The 21,510-nt window shown below is 50.2% G+C and overlaps 1 protein-coding gene across 1 annotated transcript in view; it reads left to right on the top strand.

Annotated features, from left to right (window-relative positions):
• LOC147701495 (transient receptor potential cation channel subfamily M member 4-like) overlaps window positions 1-21,510 on the top strand; it is a 1,534,183-nt gene that overhangs the window by 1,345,056 nt on the left and 167,617 nt on the right. The window contains exon 21 of the mRNA XM_086929348.1: window positions 5,325-5,506. Within this exon, the coding sequence (XP_086785474.1) occupies window positions 5,325-5,506 (182 nt within the window). The remainder of the gene's footprint in view (window positions 1-5,324; window positions 5,507-21,510) is intronic.

Below are 21,510 nucleotides of genomic sequence, written 5' to 3'. Positions count from 1 at the left end.
AAAAGACGGGGCTTGTTTGGAGTGACTCACTTCTCTTCCAATGGCTGGCCTCTGTTTAGGAAGCCAGCCAATGGAAGCGAACGGAGCTGAGAGGCGGGTCTAAACTGCCTACTACACAACATAAGATCTCCTGACCGGAAGCTGCTTCGCAGCTTAACGGTCCCTCGACCTAAAAAAGACTAGACTATGGGTGGTTGCCCTTTCTCAAATTCTGGGAGCCAAGCTGGCTGCCATTCCATGCGATCTCAAGTGGAGCTTTGATAACCATACGAATTACAGGCTTTACTATAAACACCTGCATATGTCCAGTGGGAGAGCAAGGCCAGGGTGTCTATTTTCTCCAAAAGAAGATTCTGCCTCTGGTGCCAAGCAGAATATAGGACCTTCCCTTGGAGTTCTCAGATAAGCTCCCAGTGGACACCTACCACCACTAATGGCCCATGGCGTAAGACGATGGGGGGCTCATGCAGAATGTGATGGGCATGGGTGGGTCTGAGACTGTTAGCTCACATGTATTCAATGATATCAGCATGAGTTGGAGCTCCCCGACCAGTGGGAGCCCCCTGCACTGCAGGAACTTGTTACACCCCTGCTAGCTGCCAAGCATCACTGGCTTAACTTCGAAAGACATAAATGGGCACTGTGTGGTCATCTCAATGAAACCAGTGACCAATAACAGAGAGCCATGTGGCCACCCAAAGGAAACACAAACCAACATTGCCACCGCTTGGCTTAATCTACAGATCAGACCTACAGTATTGGGTTACCAAGAAGGAACAGATCCCCAGTCTGAGATCATATATAGAGCACATTCCTGCAGTCATCCCACGGACATCACAATCAATCAAGAATGCCTTAAGCCATTCTGGGGTCATATGAGATAAAAGCAACATAGCATTTCTACCCCATGATTTAACGCAATAAATCACAAGCGGGCACAACCAGTATCATTGTGTTGACCTACGAAACCACAAACCAGCATCATCGTGTCATACCAGGAAACCACAAAGTAGCTGTACATAACCACGAGTGTCATCCATGAATCCACTAAGTAGTGCCATAAGGTCAGCCTTGGAAAACCACAAGCCAGAACCATTGTGTCAGACACCACAACCTATCACCATTGTGGCATCACAGAAAACCACAAAGTAGCTGTACATAACCATTAGCGTCAACCAGGGAAACCACAAACCAGCACCATAAATGAATTCCAGAGAATCCACAAACCTGCACCATGATTTCTCCCCAATGAAACCACAGACCAGCCCCATCCCTGGAAACCATAAACTATCTGTATATAACCAAGAGCGTCATCCAGGGAAACCAGTAAGAAGACATGAGATCAACCCAGGGAAACCACAAAGCAATACAATAATTTCGTCCCAGGGAAACCACAAACCAGCACCACAACACCCGTAAGTCACCCAATGGGATTCACAGCCAGCACTAATGTAGCATGAGGTCATGTACAGAGCAACACCCTGAGGTCTTCCTTTACCAGAACAGCTTTGCAGCGCCATGGGAACATCAAATCACCAACCGGCATTAAAGCACCAATGGGAAAGTCAAAGGGAACCAAAACTACCTTACAGCCCCACTTGATCATCTACACAAACCCGAAACCGCTACCATCCAACCACCACACAACCCATTCGTAATTACCCTGCGGAGTTACATCGAGTCACCAAACACATCCACTGGAGTATTTCTATCGAATTTATAGGGGTGGCCTTATCTAACAGCTAATCAATCTCTCCACCGAACCTCTTCTTAAAGACAATCGTAGGATCAAACACTTTGTCTCTGATCCATACGCTCACACTCAGCGCATCCTGTACGCACATTTCCCTAATCCACCCCACTTATAGGCTAGGCCCAAGTCCCAGTGTCTACCTCGACACCGACTGCCTCAAAGCACCCCTACGAGGACGACACAAAGCAAAAACCACGTCCCAGGCAGGGACACTTAGTCCACCAGCACCAACACCACTGTGAGGATGACACAAAACGAGCATGATGTTCTGGCCAGACATATGAGTGCTGCTGAGGCGCGAGGGTCTTAAAAGAGGCGATACACCAGATCCATCCCCCCCCCCTCATGAAGCGAGCCCGTGCTCAGCACCACCACAAAGGAGCAGGCGCGAGACACCATCAGCCGCGCGCAAGGCTTCCTGCTCGAATGCAACTTCAAAACACGCGCTAAATCACCAGGCAGGTGCTGGTTGGTGGGTCCCGGTTAGGATACCCTGTGACACTCCGGGGAGGACATGTACCTCGCAGTGGAGCAGGGGTTCCCTCCCCTTAGCATCAGGCATGGGTCAGGGTCACTGTCTTCAGATAAGGTGGCCTCTGTTTACATATAAACACCATGCGTGGAAGGTGTGCGTCCCACGCCTCTTTCGTGCTGGCTTGTGGCTCCGGCACCCATAATCGGCATAAGTGGCTCATGCGACCCCCCTAGCAAAATAATGAGACCCCCCAAGTGGTTGCTACCCCAACAAAATACGGAATGCTGAATCCTGCTTCCAGGGTAATAATAACGAGCGAAGGTTCGTGGGTGGTAGAGTGTGGAAGTGACTTCACACACTGAGGATAACAGAAGCTTTTTCCTGCTGTTTTGCCGCTGAGCAGGACGTGGTTTACAGTGGACCCCCGATAAGGCAGCCAGGCGTCCACAGCAAAGAGAGGCACGGGTTACACCTCGCGTCCGACCCTCCATGCATTGAATTAATTGAGGGGGTTGCTGCATGTTTTCTACGTTTGGCACGACGCGATGCAAGCCAGCCAGCTATGTAGCGGGGGCACAGCAGCGGGTTTCTAAAACGTACAAAGTGCGGGTGGTGGGGTATGAGGCCATGTGCGAGTCATACTGAGGAGCGAGTGCAGGGCTCTTTTGAGAACTGATTCCTGGAAAGAGTTTCTGCCTGGCTGCGCGAGCCTGCCTGCCTGGCAGTGGTCTGAGCTCTGCTTGGGTGTGTGTGGTTGGTCCCCCCTGTCCTGCTATATGTTCCTGTCGAACAGGCCTCTCAGAGACAACCTTGCACTTGAAGACTCGGCGACGGACACGGAGGAGGGCAGAGGGAAGGGGGGAGGCGAGCAGCTCCTGAAAGCGCTGTTTGCTCACCTTCACTGCGGTGCTGCGAGGAGGAGGCTCTCCTCTGCACTTTAAAGACTCGGCGACAGACACGGAGGAGGGCAGAGGGAAGGGGGGAGGGGAGCAGCTCCTGAAAGCACTGTTTGCTCACCTTCACTGCGGTGCTGCGAGGAGGAGGCTCTCCTCTGCACTTGATGACTCGGCGACGGACAAAAAAAAATGGCAGCCTCAAGCTATCGGAATTTTTCGAATTCGGGGGCGTGTTTTGCTGTCCTGAGTGACGGACGACGTCACGAGCTAAAGAACAGCAAAACTTACGCCCCCGAATCCGAAAAAGACGGGGTTTGTTTGGAGTGACTCACTTCTCTTCCAATGGCTGGCCTCTGTTTAGGAAGCCAGCCAATGGAAGCGAACGGAGCTGAGAGGCGGGTCTAAGCTGCCTACTACACAACATAAGATCTCCTGACCGGAAGCTGCTTCGCAGCTTAACGGTCCCTCGACCTAAAAAGGAATCCTCTTGAAATCACTGTGATGTCTTCATGCACAACACATTTTCGATGAAAATAACATTTCTGTCGTCTCTGCATCATTACAGATATTTTGTTCATGATGGCATCCTTCTGACTTTCACAGCTGTCAGTCCTCTGTCCTCAGTTATCCTTTGTAACTAATGATGTTTCTTCCCCATAGACATGATTGCCAACGTAGGCCCATGATGAGGCAAATAAGCTTAATTGCCAACATTTTCAAAGCAGCCACATGACAATCTACTCACCTTTCTGCTAACACCATTGCCTGCAGACCTGATATTCAAGTATGTTAATGTGTGCTGAGTGGGCATTCAGGTTAATTGATGAACCTCAGTGCTGATCATTAATTTTCATTTCTAATTCACTCTAATTAACACTATGAGATGATTTTCTGATGAGGAAGAACACACAAAATTTTCTGCCGCTGGCTCTATTTAGTGGATATCTTCTCTAAACGAGCAAAGGGGCATATTATCAAGAACGGCGTTAAAAATTATCGCCGCTTTAGCGGCAGAAAACTGCAGCTAAAGCGGCGATAATGGGCTTGATAATATGCCCTTGAGATTTCCAATAGAAGTCCATGTTCTGGTGTGAACATGGGCTTCTATTGGAATTCTCCAGGGTATATTATCAAGCCCATTATCGCCGCTTTAGCGGCGGTTTTCTGCCACTAAAGCGGCGATAATTTTAACGCTGTTCTTGATAATATGCCCCTAAATGTTGAAACTCTCCGTCACCGTATATGACATTCTGCTGTGCCAGTTCTACAACTGCTCAAGAACTAAAAAGCTGAGTATACTTTGTATCAAATTATTGATGTAAATGGATTAAGATCAAACATTCGCAGCACGATGCCAAGAAGTCAAAGTTATTAAAAGGCTTGTGTTTGAAATCATCTCACAGTAACATAACGCGTATTTGTAATGCACACGTTCACCCGTAGGTATCTTGGCACTGAATAACAGATGTTTATTGTTAACCAACTCAATGGTACTCATTTTATTGACCTCAGATGGATGAAAGGCTGAGTGGACCCGCCGGGATATGAAACTGTGACCATGAGGTCGAACACAGGCCCCTGTACTAGGTGCATTGGTCCCCCGAGCCACCGGACCCTTAGGGCTAATATTATAACAAACGTGACGCTGTAGAAGATCCTGAGACAGGGAATCTTTTTTCGAGGTAAGTAACTTTTTCCGTTCTTTTATTGGGTAATTTGTTTTATTTGTTTTTGTATGCGTCACAAAAACAAGAACGGTGGGAAGAACCTCTGCTCATCAGCCATGTTGGGGATGCCACTGGCCCATTGAGATAGTGCAAGGAGGAATGCTGCGGCTTTCTACCTGAAAATGCCCCTTCATAACTGCAGCTGTGGATTTGAGAATTCACTCTATGCAGACTGCGGTGCTGTCACATGCAGACATTCTGAGATTACATTATGTGCACAGTGCTCCAAAGTGTGGAGATGACCACTAGCTCTCCCTACTTCATAGTTAGCAAATTTTAAATATGCTAAAAGCACAGGAAATATTTTTATAAGGAAATGCAGGTCTGGTCTGATAATGTAAACTTGGTCAATAGAGAGGTTATTGTTTAGCACAATACTTCTCCCTTCATGTCCTTCATTCTTTACCAGTTGTTTGTACTTATTGTGTAGTGAGTGTACTGTTGGTAACAACATTCTTTATTTCTTCTATCAGTTACACATTCTCGAAGGTTCATGAGAACAGCGACATCTACTGGAAATTCCAGCGTTACAATTTGATTGTGGAGTATCACAACCGACCTGCATTGGCGCCCCCCTTCATCATAATTAGCCACATCCACACCTTCATCAAACGCAAGATCCGCAAAGTAGAGTCCATGAAGATCAGACACTTCAGTGAGTAGCGCCTTGACACTGTTTTCTGGGTTCAGGCAGAGGGATATTACTCGACCATCTATGAGAAAATGGAGATCGTCAAATATCACTCATTTCAGTATGTAGAATATATGGCATTTATTCCATTGATAGGGGGTGGGGTAGTGGATATTTCTCTAAAACTAGATAATTGAAATAAGCTTACCACACATGCTGCTATCGCTGCTCCTGAAGAGTCCACGATGCTTAATTAGAGATAAGCTTCATGCAAGTCCATCTCGGAGATCTAGAACAGGGGACTGCCTTCAATGAGATCAAAATGAAACAAGTGCACTCCGAAATCGCTAGTGTTCCCACAACTGAAAAAAAATAATTTATCATTGAAATTACACGGCTTTACTGTAGCAAATTTGACAGAAAAATTGCCCAAAAATTAAAAAGCTAATAGGGCACTAGTTTTTCCACCAGGAAAATATATTGAATATTAAATAATTGTTCAACTTTTAAGTCAGCAATTAACTTTTTTAACAAACTATTCAGTGTTAATCTTACATTTCGTATAATCTTTAACTTAATTTTTTATCTAAAGAAATTGTATTGCTCCAAATGATTAAATCGTTTTCTAACTTTTTAAATCAATAAACCCAATGTTCTCTGACTTCCCAAGGTTGTTTGCTTATCAAAACATATACTGCATTTATCATTATTTTTTTGTATTCTTCAGAGTGCACTCAACCCAAAGGGTATCGGCGCACTGTACAGTAAAACACAATGCATAGCATCAATATATAAAACAAAAGCAAGCAACTATGAACTAGAACGGTTATCTCTAAGCATGACAACAACAATATGGCACACCAGGAGGGAGGTGATACAGGATTCAAGATTTAGAAGTAAGATAGAAACTGCAGGATGGATAGTATAGAATAGGAAGTGAGACGATTTAGCTCCAAGGATAGTGCAGAACAGAACATGAAGAGATAACGGAGAGCTAGAAACCACAACTGCTAATCCTGATGTAGTTTGAACGCGAACGTTTGCATGTTTTTTTACTTCGTAATTGATGTAGTGTTTCTGAACATCTCAAATCAAGCTGAAGATTGTTCAACAATCTTTGTGTTCTATACTTCTTATTTTCTTAAATGGAGGTTTTGGGGGCTTCTCCGTTTTCTTCTTTTCCCTGATAAGTTGAGGGCAGCATGAACGGATTGTTGGAGATATCAATCTTCATAACTAATGCAGATTAAGTTGCATTTAAACATGACTGCCAAAAATAGCCAATGCAAATATCTAAGCACTGTAGAAATGTGGTAATATTTTGTTGCACCTGATATCATTCTTACCACTGAATGGAGAATAACTTTAATAGGGGAGTAATACCGCTGGTGTACCCATGAGAAGAGCATTTCTATAGTATAGTCAATTAGTGAAGATTACTAAAGTCTAGACTACAAAATTGAAAGAACAAAAGGCTTCTTTTTCATGAAGGAGTGCTGCACAGCTCTGGTTTGGGATGAGATCTTTTCAGTTTAAGTTGCCACAGACCATTGAGAATCTCTCGTAAGCCCCAGAGAAATTACTTCATTAAACAAAGAGGATGTAAAGCCCCCTGTCACAACCTCTTTCAGAGGGCCATAGGGCATGCAGTGGCTACTGGGCCCAACTGTAGTGGTTGAGGTCTTTTACTACTGATGTCCTTGGCTTGACCAACTGTGGATCCTGACCAACTTGGCCAAGTGCTACTTCTGCACTTGACATGCATTGGTAGCTGTGGTTGAGCAGCCAAGGGATCCTTCTGGGAAGAAGTGTAGATACAGGTTAGGGAACACAACTCATAACTCAAAATGTGCAAGCCAATGTCAAACAATTGATGTCCAACCAAATACTTATTTTTAATTGAAAAAACGATTTTATTTCTAAGTCTGCCCATTCAAAGAAGTATTCATAAGCAATAACAAAATCTCCTTGAGGTCAGGGCTCTAGTGTTTCACTTGCAATTCGTTGTCCTACCCGCTCTTCGTAATGTGGTTGGGGTTATTCCCCTTTCACTGGTGGCCGCATCCAGGAAATCTCATTAGTAGGCTTCGCTCAAGAGTCCACTCTGACTCCACTAAAACAGTCAAAAGTGACTGCGGGGCCGCAGCACCTTTGGCAGCGAGTCCCGTAGGGTCCGGTGGGCCTGTAACCAGTCTTACCAGCTCCAGCAACGACGAACCAAGTCAGTATGCAAGTTGGACATTCAACAGGACCCAGCAGGTGCAGGCTCTCCCTCAGCTGTGCAACTGGCTCAAACAGTTATTGGAGGTGCTCCTGATCTTCCATCAGCACAGTAAGTTCAGCTCTCCCCATACAAGTGGGAGAATTAATCCTGATGCTTCCGATCTGGTCCCAGCAATGTAACGATGACCCCTTGTTATCATCCTGAATCCACGGGACATGTCGGGGGTAGGTCGCTATGCTGGTTATGGCCCGTGGGTCACAACTTTCAGTTCTGCGGGGTTGGCCTGAACATCTCAGTACTTGGTACTTGCAGCCCCTCCTGGCATACTGGGCTGTCGCGGTACCCGCTGGCAAGGCATCAGTCTTCATTGCTCAGAAACCTATACCACAGCTGCCCCTCCTGGAATACAGGGTCATTGTTAAGGCCCGCACAGGTCTTGCCGCTTTGTTGGCAGAAATTACTTCCACAAGGGCCCTTCCTGGCATACGGGGGTTGCCACAACGAGACAGTGTGGACATCACGATCCCCTCACAGCACACAGTTAACAGTTGATTTCATGGCGGCCCTCTGCTGGCCTACTGGGGTTGTCAATCTGATCCTGCTGATGGGCAATGACCTGTTCAATGCAAAGCCGTCTCCTCTCACCTCATACGAGGAGTCCTCTCTGCAGAGGTACCACTGGAACTTGCTTCCTCCAATGTTCTCCTCTTCCTCACAGGGCACAACGATCTTAGCAAACAGCCATGCTCTGGTACTTTAGGCTCCAGAGCCGGTGGTCTTAGTTTCCCTGAACAATGTCCCCTCACCCAGCAGGGAGACCTTGGCTCCCATTCTTGGTTCTTGGTTAAAAATAAATGCTTGATTGATTGATTGGTTACAGGCAGACGTCTTTGACACAGCCTGTCTGGCTGCTTGGCAGGTGACTATTTTTGTTGTCTTAACCTCCCCTTCTTATTTATTTTTTTTAATTTAAATCTGTTTTTATTGTTGCAGTAAAGTATATTAATACAGAGTAAACAATCCGCCGACGTGGCCTCAACATTCAGCCACGAACAGCTATGTGTGCAACGTTTTCTCATTTTATAGAACTGGTACACATAAACATGACTTCGGTTATTTAGTGCATTACGATCGTGTAAAGGCGCTTGCAGGCTGGGGAACGACGGAACGGTATCGCCGTGGGGGCGATGAATAAGAACAGACGGGTACTTTGTTGTACATAGAGGATGACTCCACAAGCAGGTAGGTGAAGTAGAAGCTTTATTGCAGCACAGGTATAGGTAGGTCAACCCCCCGTCCAACCAGAGCTCCAACTGCCAACCGGGCGAAGGAGAACTCCAGAACCCAGAACCCAGGGAGAGATCTAGAGTGCTGGCCAAAGAAAGAAGCAAAGCACTGTACAACATATCTCCCCCCTTTGCAAGGAAAGAAAGCACAGGAAAAGGAAAACACACTAATGCACATAGTCATTTAAGTACATGGGAGGTCGACGAGAGCGAGAGCTCCTTAAACCAACGTCAACCAAGGAAGAGGAGGCAGGAACGGGAACAGAAGTAGAAACAAGCGAAGCAGGAGCGGAATTAACCACAGAACCACTATGATATGTACATAAGGATGTAGAAGCATCACCACCACCCACCTCCCCCCGTTCAGTTGGCAAGGGAATGGGTAGAGAAGGACTACCAGAAGACAGTAAATAACCGTTACAACCATCACTATGAGCCGGAAGCAGATCATCAGAAGAAGAGTCTTTGCGTTTCTGGTAGAGGGCCACCCTCCGGTAATTCCAACTTTCACCATTGGCCAGGACAATGAAGTGAGGAAAAACCCTCTTGACTCTGTAGGGACCCCTAAACTTGCTGAGACCTTTTGCAAATCTTCCTGGCTTAACCGTAACCAGGTCACCCACAGAAATGGGCATGGGAGTACTGTCATGAGTTAAAGGAACATCGCTATTCGAACACTTCAACCATGCGGGGGTCAATTTGCTTACAGGCATGCGACCACGCATAAGCTCAAAGGGAGACTTTTCACCACTCTTATGGGGTGTGGAGCGGTAAGCCCAGACCAGTTCCTGGACACGCTCTGTTGAGAAACAGCCAGTCTCAACGAACATCTGAATTACACCCTTGACGAGGCGATTCACCCTTTCACATAGGCCATTACCCTGTGGATTGTAAAGACTGGTCTTCTGATGTCTGATACCACACTCATTAACAAATGCAGTCATCTTCAAAGACGTGAGTTGAGTCCCATTGTCTGAAATGAGAACAGAAGGGTACCCCTCGTTGATAAAAGTACCCTTCAAGAACTTAATGGTGGCTTCAGTGGTGATTTCCTTTACGAATTGTACACACAGCCATTTAGAAAAACAATCGATTAAAACAATTGCAAAACGGTAATCAATAGGTAGTTCATTCATAGGTCCTATGAAGTCAATACAGACAGTATGCCAGGGAGTATTCTCAAAAACAATTTTTTGTGTAGACCGAGAGCCCAAGACTTTGAGGCGCTTCTCCCCTTCCCTGCAGAAACTACACTTCGTAACACAATCAACTGCATCATTATCAATAGAGGGCCACCAAAAGTTCAGTTTGACACGGCGTTGAGTGAGACTTTGACCCAAGTGCCCCTCATGGGCCAAGTCTAAAATCCTTTTTCTTAATGAAGAGGGAGGGACAAAACGGTCACCTCGCATCAAAACATCTTTGCCCTCCAAAGAAAGTTCATCTAAGATCTTCAGGAAAGGTCTGACTGAAGGACTAACAGTACTTTCCCTCCTAGAACCATTGGAAACAAGACTGATGACAGCCTTCAAGGTCAAATCTTCAGCCATGCCTATGGACCATTCATCATGAGAAAATGAACCACCGCCCACCGACAAAACATCCTCCATCACAGCAACCGCAAGATCATCAGACGGGATCGCGGAACCAGAACAAGTGGAAGGAATAGGGAGCCTAGACAGGCAATCCGCTTGGACATTCTTCCACCCATGGACAAATTCGATCTCACACTGATAATCTTGCAAGCGAGAAGCCAGTCTCGCCAACCTTGGAGACCCTTTACCAGCCCCACCAGGAGCTAGCACATTTAAAAGGGGTTTGTGGTCTGTACGTAAAACAAACTTGTAACCCCATAAGTAGGTTCGAAAGTAACTCGTTCCCCAGACTGCGGCAAGAGCCTCACGCTCTATTACCGAGTAGTTTGACTCAGAGGTGGACAGAGGCCTAGACGCGAAAGCAATGGTTTTCTCTACACTACCATGTCTTTGTAAGAGAACTGCACCAAGGCCAATGGCACTGGCGTCAACCATGAGGATGGAGGACCGAGCAGTGTCAAAAGGGGTGAGGACATTAGCAGCTTTAAGTTCTCCTTTGATTAGTCTAAAACAGGATTCATGTTCAGAGGTCCAATTAAATTTGACACCTTTTTTGAGTAAGGATCTCAGAGAAGCAGTCTTGGATGAGAAATCCCTTACAAATTTCGAGTAAAACTCGATCAAGCCCATAAAGGACCGAAGCTGATCCTTATCGACTGGGGAGGGCGCTAACTCAATAGCTTCAAGTAAGTTTTTCTTGGGTTTGATGCCTTCTTCTGATAAACAAAATCCTAAATACTCAATTTCTCTCAATAGAAAAGCACACTTCTCTTTTCTTAGTGTCAAACCAGCCTCATCCACTCTGACTAACACATCTTGTAAGATTTTGTTGTGTTCCTGTAGAGAATTGCCATAAATCAAGATATCGTCTTGAAAGTACAGCACCTTATCAAGACCCTTAAAGACTTCAGAGACAAGTCTCTGGAATACGCTAGCAGCTGAGACTAGCCCAAAGGGTAGCCTGGTGAATTGAAATGTACCCTCGCTGGTGATAAAGGCAGTTAAATGCTTTGAGCTTTCGTCCAAGCAAATCTGATGATAGGCGTGTTTGAGGTCTAACTTACTGAAGAACCTTGCTCCATTAAGGGTTGATACTAATTCTCCTATGTTGGGTAGGGGGAACACATCTGCTACAACACACTTATTAAGAGAACGAAGATCCACACAGAACCTGATCTTGTTGTCCGGTTTCTGCGAGATCACAACAGGCGAAACCCAAGGAGACGCTTCAATGGGTTCAATGATCCCCCCTTGGAGCATCTCTTCAAGGGTAGCTTTGACCTCATCTCGCAAAGCAAAGGGCACCCTCCTTACTTTGTGTTGTACAGGTGAACTGCCTTCCTTGAGGACTATACGATGCGAATAGCCAATGAGTTCACCCAACTGATCTCTAAAAACATTTTTATATTTAGCTAAAATGATCTCTAAGGATGGGGTTTCAACAATAGAAATAGGATTGTCGGATCTAGGATCAACTACTATGTGCAGATCATATTGATGGTGACGGCCTAAGATTGCTGGACCATCTGCAGATATGTAAATCTTACCACGAGCCAATCTTCCCTTGAAACCAATTTCAGCTTCAAAGAAACCCAGAATGTCAATTTTCTCCCCCTGGTAGCCAGACGGGAAAATGTCACACATCTTCAACACTCTTTCACCCCACACACTTTTCATCAAAGAATTGGGAATTATAGTCCACTTCGAACCTGTGTCAACCATGAGTGTAATGACTTTTCCATCAATAACAAAATCATCCTTAAAAGGATTACCTCTCTGGTTATCACACGCGCACACAGTGTCAGTCAGAACTAAGATTTTGTTGACATCACGTCTCAAATCATCACTCTCGTTAACAACTGTAACTCTCGAATTATTCTTATTCCTACACATTTTGGCGAAGTGTCCTGTCTTACCACACTTTAGACACTCTTTGTTGTTTGCAAAACAAAATTTTCCATCAGAAGGATGGGAAAAGCTACCACATCTAGAACAAATCTTTTGATTATTCTTGCTAAAGGAAGTTTGTTGTATATTCTTTTTCTGAAGGACATAGCCTTTCTTCCTAACAATTGCAATGGCAGCAGCTTCATCCTCACTATTTTCACTATAGGTACTCTTATGAGAGATTTCTGCCACTTTAGTCTCCAAACCACCTTTCTGTAGTTCTCTCATACACTTTTCGCTTTCTTCCACAACCTTGGCAAGTTCTATAGCATCTTTTAAACTTGGGTTCTTTGCCGCCCATAAACGTTCTTGTACTTTTCTATTGTTGGCTTGAACAACTAGCTGGTCTCTGATTAGCTCGTCCGCCATCTGGCCAAAGTTACATTTGATTGATAACTCGCGCAGTCTCGCTACAAATTCATCAATGCTCTCTTCAGGTAATTGTTTATTATTATAAAACTTATATCTTTGAAGGATAAGGTTTTCCTCTTTGCCAAAACGGGTTTCTAATCTTGTTATCGCTTCTTTAAACTCATCAAAGTCAGCTTGTGACCCTACAGGTAGTACTTGAGGTAAATATCTAAATAAACGTTGTCCTTCTTTACCCAATGTGGTCATCAGTAATGCTTTTTTCCGTTTAGGTGAATAATCCTCACCGTCCAGAGCTTCAATACAGTTATAAAACATGACTATCCAGTCTTCCCAGGCTATTTGAGGAATGCCTGGTTCCGATAGGAATTGAGGAGGAAGAGCGACATTGATCGCTTGAGCCATGTTCAAGGACCACTAATAGGGTAAATAAATAAGTACACCAAATAATAAACTACAATGAGTATAAAATAAAAGCTTACACTTATCAAAGAGGAGAGCTGAGGCGAAGAACCGATGCTTGCGAAGAACCGATGCTTAGCGCTCAATCACGAGCGTTTCTATGGAGATTGGAAATAAAAACAAATATCTGCAAAATGGCCGAAAACGTCGTGCGTATGACGTTAGACGTTGTGACTGCAGCGAGAGTCCATGCGCAAGTGAAATGCGCTTCAAGAACGAGATGCTTCGATGGAAACGCTGATTCTGCGTAGTTGTGCGTTCCAGTGACGCTTGTACTTGCGTTCCAATGACGCTATTTCCGGTTTATAAGATGTCACTTCAGCCGTTTGCGTTAGACTGACGTAGACGCTGTCTGAGTTTGCGCTTCAGTGATGCCGTCGCTGCAGCAGTTAGCGTTCCAGTGACACACACGCCTGGTTCAAGGCTGCAAATGCGCGTTGCTAAGCGACTCACCGTGATACTGACTCGGTAGGGATGACGTCAATCACTGAATCAGAAGTCCTCCGACGATGAAAACATCGGGAAAGTGTACCTTTGGCAAGCAGTCATCGTTGGGACGGAAATTGATGTCAGCGTCCTCGCTCCTCGCTGTCCACACGGGGTTCTTGAGGGGCTCTTGAGCTCTACCGCACTGTAGTAGTTTCTGTGGCTGCAGCAACACGCGGAGAAGAAATGGTTGGACACTCCACTAGTCCAAGTCGCCAAGTGTTGTACATAGAGGATGACTCCACAAGCAGGTAGGTGAAGTAGAAGCTTTATTGCAGCACAGGTATAGGTAGGTCAACCCCCCGTCCAACCAGAGCTCCAACTGCCAACCGGGCGAAGGAGAACTCCAGAACCCAGAACCCAGGGAGAGATCTAGAGTGCTGGCCAAAGAAAGAAGCAAAGCACTGTACAACATACTTCCCCGCCATAACAGCGCCGGATCTGGGTCTGTACTGGGCATATAATGGTGTTACCAGTGAACAGAGGGGTAACAAAACTGTGGGAGGGAAGCATGTAGGCGCTAGCAGGGTCCAAACAGGGAGATATCGGCGGCGGGTGTCGAGGGGGGGGGGGGGGGGGGGGGAAACCCATGGGTGGCCGGACACACGAGAGGTCGCTTAAGATGTAAGGGGTTACCGGTCTTCTCGGGTGGGGGAAGGGGAAGGGTCAGGCGGGTCTCCTGCTTGCGTGGACTGTCGGAAGCTGTGTAGGAGCATGGCCCATTCCATGGAGATGGGAAATTTGCGCGCGCCCTTGGCTTCTTCTTCCCTTAAGGCGTCTTCCTCCGCTGCCGCCCATTTACTAACCGCCCCCTTCCATTGTGCTATGGGGGGGCCCTCTGGGGATCGCCAGCGCATGGTTATACATCTATTGGCCAACAGGAGCGCTAAGGACACGAAGCGTCTATGCACCGGTTCTTGCTTAGAGATGTGGAGGATGCCTAGTGCACTGGACTCCCAGGTGGCTAGTGTAGTGAGACCCGTGAGTTCCAGTAGTGTGGTGTGTACTGCCCGCCAGAAGGGTTGAAGGTTGGGACCGTCCCAAAACATATGACGGAAATTTGCAGCCGGGAAACCGCATCTGGGGCAGAGGAATGATGTGGAGGGGTAGAACTTCTGTAATCGCGCTGGGGTGAGATATGCTCTGTGTAATATATAGTATTGAATGTTTTTGAAGCGGGCGTTCCTAGAGACGCGTTTAGGGGCCTCAAGCGCCTTAGTCCACTCCGAGTCGTGCAGAGCGCGGCCTATGTCCTCCTCCCAGGTGGCTCGTAGGGTCGTCAGGGGAGCGTATGAGAGTTCCCGGATGGATTTATATAGCCATGTGACCAGGTGGCGACCCACCCCCATATGCAGGATAGTATGTATTACTGGGTGCGTGTCTGGCTCGCCATTTTGGAGATTGAAGTGGGGTCGGTATCCATCAAGCAGTTGCCTATATCTACAAATTGGCCCGGGGGGAGCCCATATTCCGCGATCAAGCGGTCCAGCGGTTTCAGCTGACCCTCCTCGAAGAGCGATTCCAGGTCTGTGATGCCACATTGGGACCAGTCGGCGAGTAGTGGAGCCGTGAAGTAGGACTCCTGCCTCGGGCTGCCTATCAATGGTAGCAGCGGGGAGTATGGGGGTCTATCGGGGGACAGCCTGTGAACCCGCAGCATGCATCGGCGCGCTATCGTCACATGGAGGGGGTATGTGCGCCGTGGCTTGGTGCCCGGGAGGAGTAGACGAGTGAGCTCCGGAGTCGCGATTCTGCCAGTAGGGGTAACCGTCTCCTGAGGGTAACGGTCCGCCGTCCAGTAGGACAGCCACTGGAGCTGTGCCGCGAGGAAATACGCCTCGAAAGATGGTGCTCCAAGTCCCCCCTGCGTCGTAGGGAGTTGAAGAGTTTTCAGGGCGACCCTGTGGCGGCCTGCTCCCCAGATGAGAGTTCCTAAGAGGGAATCAACGTCACGAAAGAAGGATCTGGGCGGTATCACCGGTAGGTTTGTGAAATGGTAAAGGAGCCGGGGAAGCATCACCATTTTAGCGAGGGCTATCCGCCCTATCGGGGCCAGCGGTAGTTTATTCCAGAAGGCGACCGTCGGGCGCAGGCTGGCTAGTGCCTTGCGGTGATTGCCTTCCAAGATATCTGCTGGAGAATGGTATAAGCGGACGCCGAGGTACCGGGGAGCTTCCGCGGACCATAAGAGCTTATGCGGTCCGAGTTCGATGTCTCGGGGGGGTAGGTCCGGGTGTAGTGGGTAGACTGTGGACTTATCCCAGTTTACTTGTAGGCCCGAGGCAGCTGCAAATTCCGCCAATGTGGCCCCTATAGGGGTTAGGTCCGTTTCGATGTCACGGACATATATGAGAAGATCATCCGCGTACATGGACACACAATGGGTTCCGTCTGCAAGCGGTATGTCCCAGTCAACACCTTCCTGACGCAATCGAACCGCCAGCGGCTCGACCGCTAGCGCGAACAAGAGGGGCGACAAGGGGCATCCTTGTCTCGTGCCTCGTCGAACCTCGAACGCCGATGAGATACGTCTCCCGATACGAACTCGAGTGGTGAGGTCGGTGTATAGGAGGCGGGTATAAGCCATGAGCGTCGGGCCGATATTGAGGCGTCGCAGGACCGAGAATAGGTAGGGCCAGGTGAGGGTGTCGAACGCCTTCTCCAGGTCCATAATGAGGCAGGCGGCGCGGGGGAACCTGTCGCGTACTTGATCTTGGATATGGAAGACTCGGCGGAGGTTCTGGGAGGTATTTCTCCCTGGGACGAAGCCGCATTGGTCGGGGTGGACCAGCGGGCGTATGATCTGTGCATACCGGTCAGCCAGGATCTTCCCTAGAATCTTACAATCAGCCGACAGGAGTGTGATGGGTCGGTATGACCCCATGTGGAGCGGATCTCTGTGAGGCTTGAGAAAGGTGACAATCACGGACTCCCGTAGCGACTGGGGCAGTTTCCCTAAATGGAGTGACGCCCCGAACATCCGCGACAGACGGGGGACCACCACGGGAGAAAATGTTGAGTAGTATTCTAGTGGGAAGCCGTCCAGTCCCGGTGCTTTATTCCGGGACATGGCGCGTATCGCTTGGGTGATGTCAGAGGGAATTATCTTGGCATCTAGTATGCGCTTGTCGTCCTCCGATATCGTGGGCAGCGTCAGAGGGTCTAAAAAATGATCCGCGGAAAAAGGAGAACAATAGGCCGGGGCTTCGTACACTTGCGTATAATGGCGTTGGAATGCCAGGAGAATCTCGGCTTGTGATTGCACTAATACACCTTCCGGGTTGATAATGTCTGTGAACGGCTTGATTTCGGTGTCCTGCTTCGCCATCCAGGCCAGAAGCGCCCCGGTTTTGTCTCTGTCTTTGTGTACCCTAGAGGCATATGCCCTGAAATTGTACTTTCGGAGGTCCGCGCAGGCAGTCTGATATTCCGTTTTAGCCTCTGCCGTGAGCACGGCGTGTTCCTCCGAGTCGTCAGGCCGTTTAGTGAGGGCAGCCAAAGCGTGCTCCGCTGTTAAGAGCGTCCGTTCTAAGGCGCGGCGGACCCCCACAATCTGTTTGATGCATTCTCCCCTCGCCACCACCTTATACGCGTCCCACTCCACTAGTACCGATGACGCTGTGTTCTCGTTGTGCGTAAAATAATCGCGTATGCTGGTTTTGTGTGCGTCTCTGAAAACCGGGTCCGTTAGACAGTCTCTAGGGAGGCGCCAGGTGGGGACCGGTGGATGCGGGGGGCGCCAGGTAAGACGTATAATGTGGGCGTCGTGATCCGAAAGGATCCGTCCCAGATAATCCGTAGAAGTAATTTTAGGGAGGATCGGAGCAGAGCAGAGGAAACGGTCTAAACGGACTCGAAGGTTATGTGGAATCGAGTGGAAGGAGTAAATGCGAGCCAGTGGGTGTAGGTGTCGCCATGCGTCAGTGAGCGCCCAGTGTGAGGTCCATGTCTTGAAGAGGGCTGCCTGCCGGGGGGCCGGGGAGTGTGTGGGGGGAGGGTGTGAGCGGTCCAGCAAGGGGTCTAGTGTGCAGTTAAAGTCGCCTCCCAACACCCACGGGACTGTGGTGAACTGGGCTAGGACGCCCGTAAGGTGATCCCAGAACTGGTCCTGATCTGTATTAGGGGCGTAAATGCTGCCAAGTTTACCCCTTGCCCATCAAGGATTCCCTCCAGAAGCGCGTATCTGCCCTCTCTATCTACTACGCGCCGGAGCGCCCGGAAAGGAGTACCTGGCCTTACCCAGATTAACGCGCCGCGCGCGAACGCTGAATATTGTGTGGCACAAATGGTCCCTCGCCATTTGGCTTGTAGGCGAGTGAGTTCAGTAGTGTTAATGTGCGTCTCTTGTAAAAACGCTATACCGGCCGCCATGCGCCGTATGTAGGAGTACACAGAGTAGCGCTTGCTGGGCGTGTGTAGGCCCCGTACGTTTAGTGTAAGGATATTAATGTCTGAGTGGGGGACAGCCATTCCTAGGGTGATGTGGTTGGGGAAGGGGCTCCTCTACAGTTCCCGTGGGCCGCCCGTGTGTGTGTGTCGTATGTGTTCCTGCGCGCCAAGCTTCCTCAAACGTGGGGGGGGGACTGGGGGAGTTAACATCAACTAGAACTTTGGGTGGGCAACTGTCCCAATATTGAGGATACGTCACTGGGGGTGGCATATCCAAACTAGTATCCCACTAGGGGAGAAATTCAGCAGAAATTCGCGGGGGTGGCAGCATGTGTCGCTGCTGGGCCTGTGTGCGGGCCGGGCTCTAGTAGGAGAAGTGTCTATCGCTCGCTTACAGTTATCCGGTAGATCAGTCTAGGCTTCTAGACGTTGCGCATTACAACAGGCAATCATGAAAAGGATATGTCAGTTGACAGTTCAGTTGTTCACGAGGAGGTGACAGGTTGGCTGGCCAGGGCAGCGTCCAATGTGTGTGCCACAACAAGGGGGGAGGAAATTGGGCCAAATCCCGACATAGTGCCATCACTGTCCCGGTCTTTCTCTGGGGTGAACAGGTGTGGCGGACCTTCCAGGTCTGAAGCAGGGGGTGACGAATGTAGTTCGGTGACCGCCCGTAGGGCGTCTTGTCGTTCCTGCATGATTTGTGTGAGATCGGGTGAGCCCGCCGGGGAGGACGCCTGGCTCTTGGGGTGGTCAGATCGCGCATGGCTTGCGCCCCGTCTCCTGGACCGTCTGGAGTCATTATTGCGTGCCTTCTGGGGTCCGGGTTTAGGGATCAGCGGGCAGTGAAATTCGGTCCAGTCCTGCGCGTCCGCCGCCGTGTCGAAGAAGAGGGCTTTCCCTTTGTGGATCACCTTAAGGCGGGCAGGGAACAACAGGGAATATTGAAGATCATTTGCGCGGAGGCGCCTCTTGACGTCCAGGAATGTGGATCGACGCTGTTGGACCTCTCGGGCATAGTCTGGGAACACCATAACGTGTTGGTCTTCCACCCGCAGGGGGCCCGCCGTCCGGGCCGCGCGAAGCACCGCATCCCGGTCCCCCCGGAAGTGTAGAAACTTGGCTAGCATGGGTCGCGGGGGAAGGCCAGGTTTGGGTGCCCGGGCCGGGACCCTGTGGGCCCTTTTGATGGAGAAGTATGGTGATCGGTCGCACTCCGGGGTGAACGATTTAGTCCAGGAATCCATGTAGGTCAGAGGGTCTGAGTTTTCAATCCCCTCCGGCAGGCCCAGGACGCGAATGTTGCAGCGTCTCGAGCGCCCCTCCAAATCCACTGTGCGTTCCTCCAGGGTCGTCACGCGGCGCAGGATCTCCTGCATATCTGCTGCCTGCGATTTCACCGTTGGTTGCAATTCAGTCACGATCCGCTCACCCTCCTTCACCCTGTCCGCCAGTTTGCGGTGTTCATCTCGGATTAGGCTAATGTCTGTCGTCAGGGTGCCCAATCTCTCTTCCATCGAGAGGCGAGACATTTCTATTGCCGCCAACACCTGGTCCAGTTTTGCTGATAGCGTAGGGTCGGCTTGCGATGCATTAGTCTGTGTCCATGCCCTCGTCTGGGGCATCTTCTCGACAGCTGTTTCCGGGACTGCCGTTGCCTGGGTGGCCCTCGGCTTCCCCATGGGTGCAGCTGGAAGGAGGAGGGGGGGGGTTCCCCCTTGGCCGTCGTGCGTCTCGAGGGTGGTGGGTCGTCGCCACGCAGTATCGCCGGGTGGACGGCAGTTGTGTGCCAGGCAGCTCCTTCGGTCCCCTCCGGGTCCAAGGCGAGGCTCGGTCCACCTCGGGGGGCCCTCCACCGGGGGTGTCAGGGGTGGGTCGCGGTCGCCGGGGCCGGCGTTTCCGGTCGCGTGGGGGGTCCTCTCTTCCCCGTGGGGTGGGGCCCAGTATCCGCGTTGACCGGCCGGGCAAGGGCGGGTGGCGTGGGCCAGGGGGCCGCTGATATTGTCTTCAGTGCGGGTAGGGCGCTCCTATCCCCAGAGCGAGGTTCGTGGCTGTCCCTGGCGTTAGGTCTTCATGGGCGCCATGTTAGGGTCAGGCACTCGGGTCCACTGGGCAGTTTGTAGAGGTGAGAGCTTCTTGGGCGCCCTGGTCAGGTGGCGGCGTGCTCAGTGGCTTTCCACGTGGTCGGACGTGAGGAGGGGGCCACCGGGGTGCCAACGTGAGGTCCTCGGAGAGGAGGGGAGGGGGGAAACAGGGCAGCACTCACCGCCCTTGATAACGGTGGCGGGCTTCTGAAGCGCCTAGTTCCGTGTAGGCGGCGCGCTCCTCGTGGCCCGCAGCAGCAGGTTGTCTGGTTTTGGGGGCCGATCAGGCTCCCGGCGGGGAAGTAGCTCCTAGGCGCCGGAGCCCCGGGGTGGCGGCCGCCATCTTGTGAGCCGGGGTTGGGGGAGGGCGTCGCTCGGTGTCTCCGCTCTCGTGGGATGTCTCCCAGCCGTCGCCTGGCCACGTTCTCTGGGACCGCTATTTAGGGATCCAGCGCCCGGGGGCTCAAGGGTCCGAGGCTGAGGCGCCGCAATCAGGAACTCCGGGGGGGGCGTGGGAGAGATCAACACCCGCTGCCCACGATGAGGGTGTCGGGCACTCGGGAAGGTCCGCTCCGTGTCGGCGGTACTCTCGCTGGCTTCTTGCGGTCAGTGGCGGCAGGCCGTCCAAGCCTGGGAGCTGATCAGGCTTCTGTTGGGTATGCAGCTTCGGTGCATCGGAGCCCCGGGGCGGCGGCCGCCATCTTGTGTGTCGGGGCTCCGGAGCGTAGAGAGGCGCTGTGTGGTATACACCCCCGTGGGCTAATGTCGTCCCTCTCGTAGACTCTCCAGTAGCTGTCGCTGGTTGCGTCCGCTGGGGCCGCCGTCCAGGGAGCCGGTTCTCGGTGGCTCACAGGTCCGCAGGGTTAGGGAGCATCCGCCATCTTCCAGGGTCGGCGTCCCTCGGTCCCGGCAGGGGACAGTCCGGCTTGCGTTGTCCGCCTGCTGCAGTCGCTGGTCACTCGAGGGGTGCCCCAGTGTGCGGGGGCATCCCGGGTGTTGGTTCAAGCAAGCTGAGGCTCCCAGCGATCTCGGGAACTGGGCAAGATGCTAGCCCGGTCGCGGAGCCTCAGCAGGACACAGCCGCCATCGTGGCTTGCTAAGCCACGCCCCCCTTAACCTCCCTTTCTTATAGTCCATTTCCAGACACCAAATATAATTTAAGGTTCTGGGTCTTCGAAGTTTTATG

The sequence above is a fragment of the Lissotriton vulgaris genome, chromosome 7, assembly GCF_964263255.1.
Source record: "Lissotriton vulgaris chromosome 7, aLisVul1.2, whole genome shotgun sequence".
Lineage (NCBI taxonomy): Eukaryota > Metazoa > Chordata > Amphibia > Caudata > Salamandridae > Lissotriton > Lissotriton vulgaris.
The sequence above is the reverse complement of the archived record's forward strand: the minus strand, read 5'-3'. Positions and strand labels throughout refer to the sequence as shown.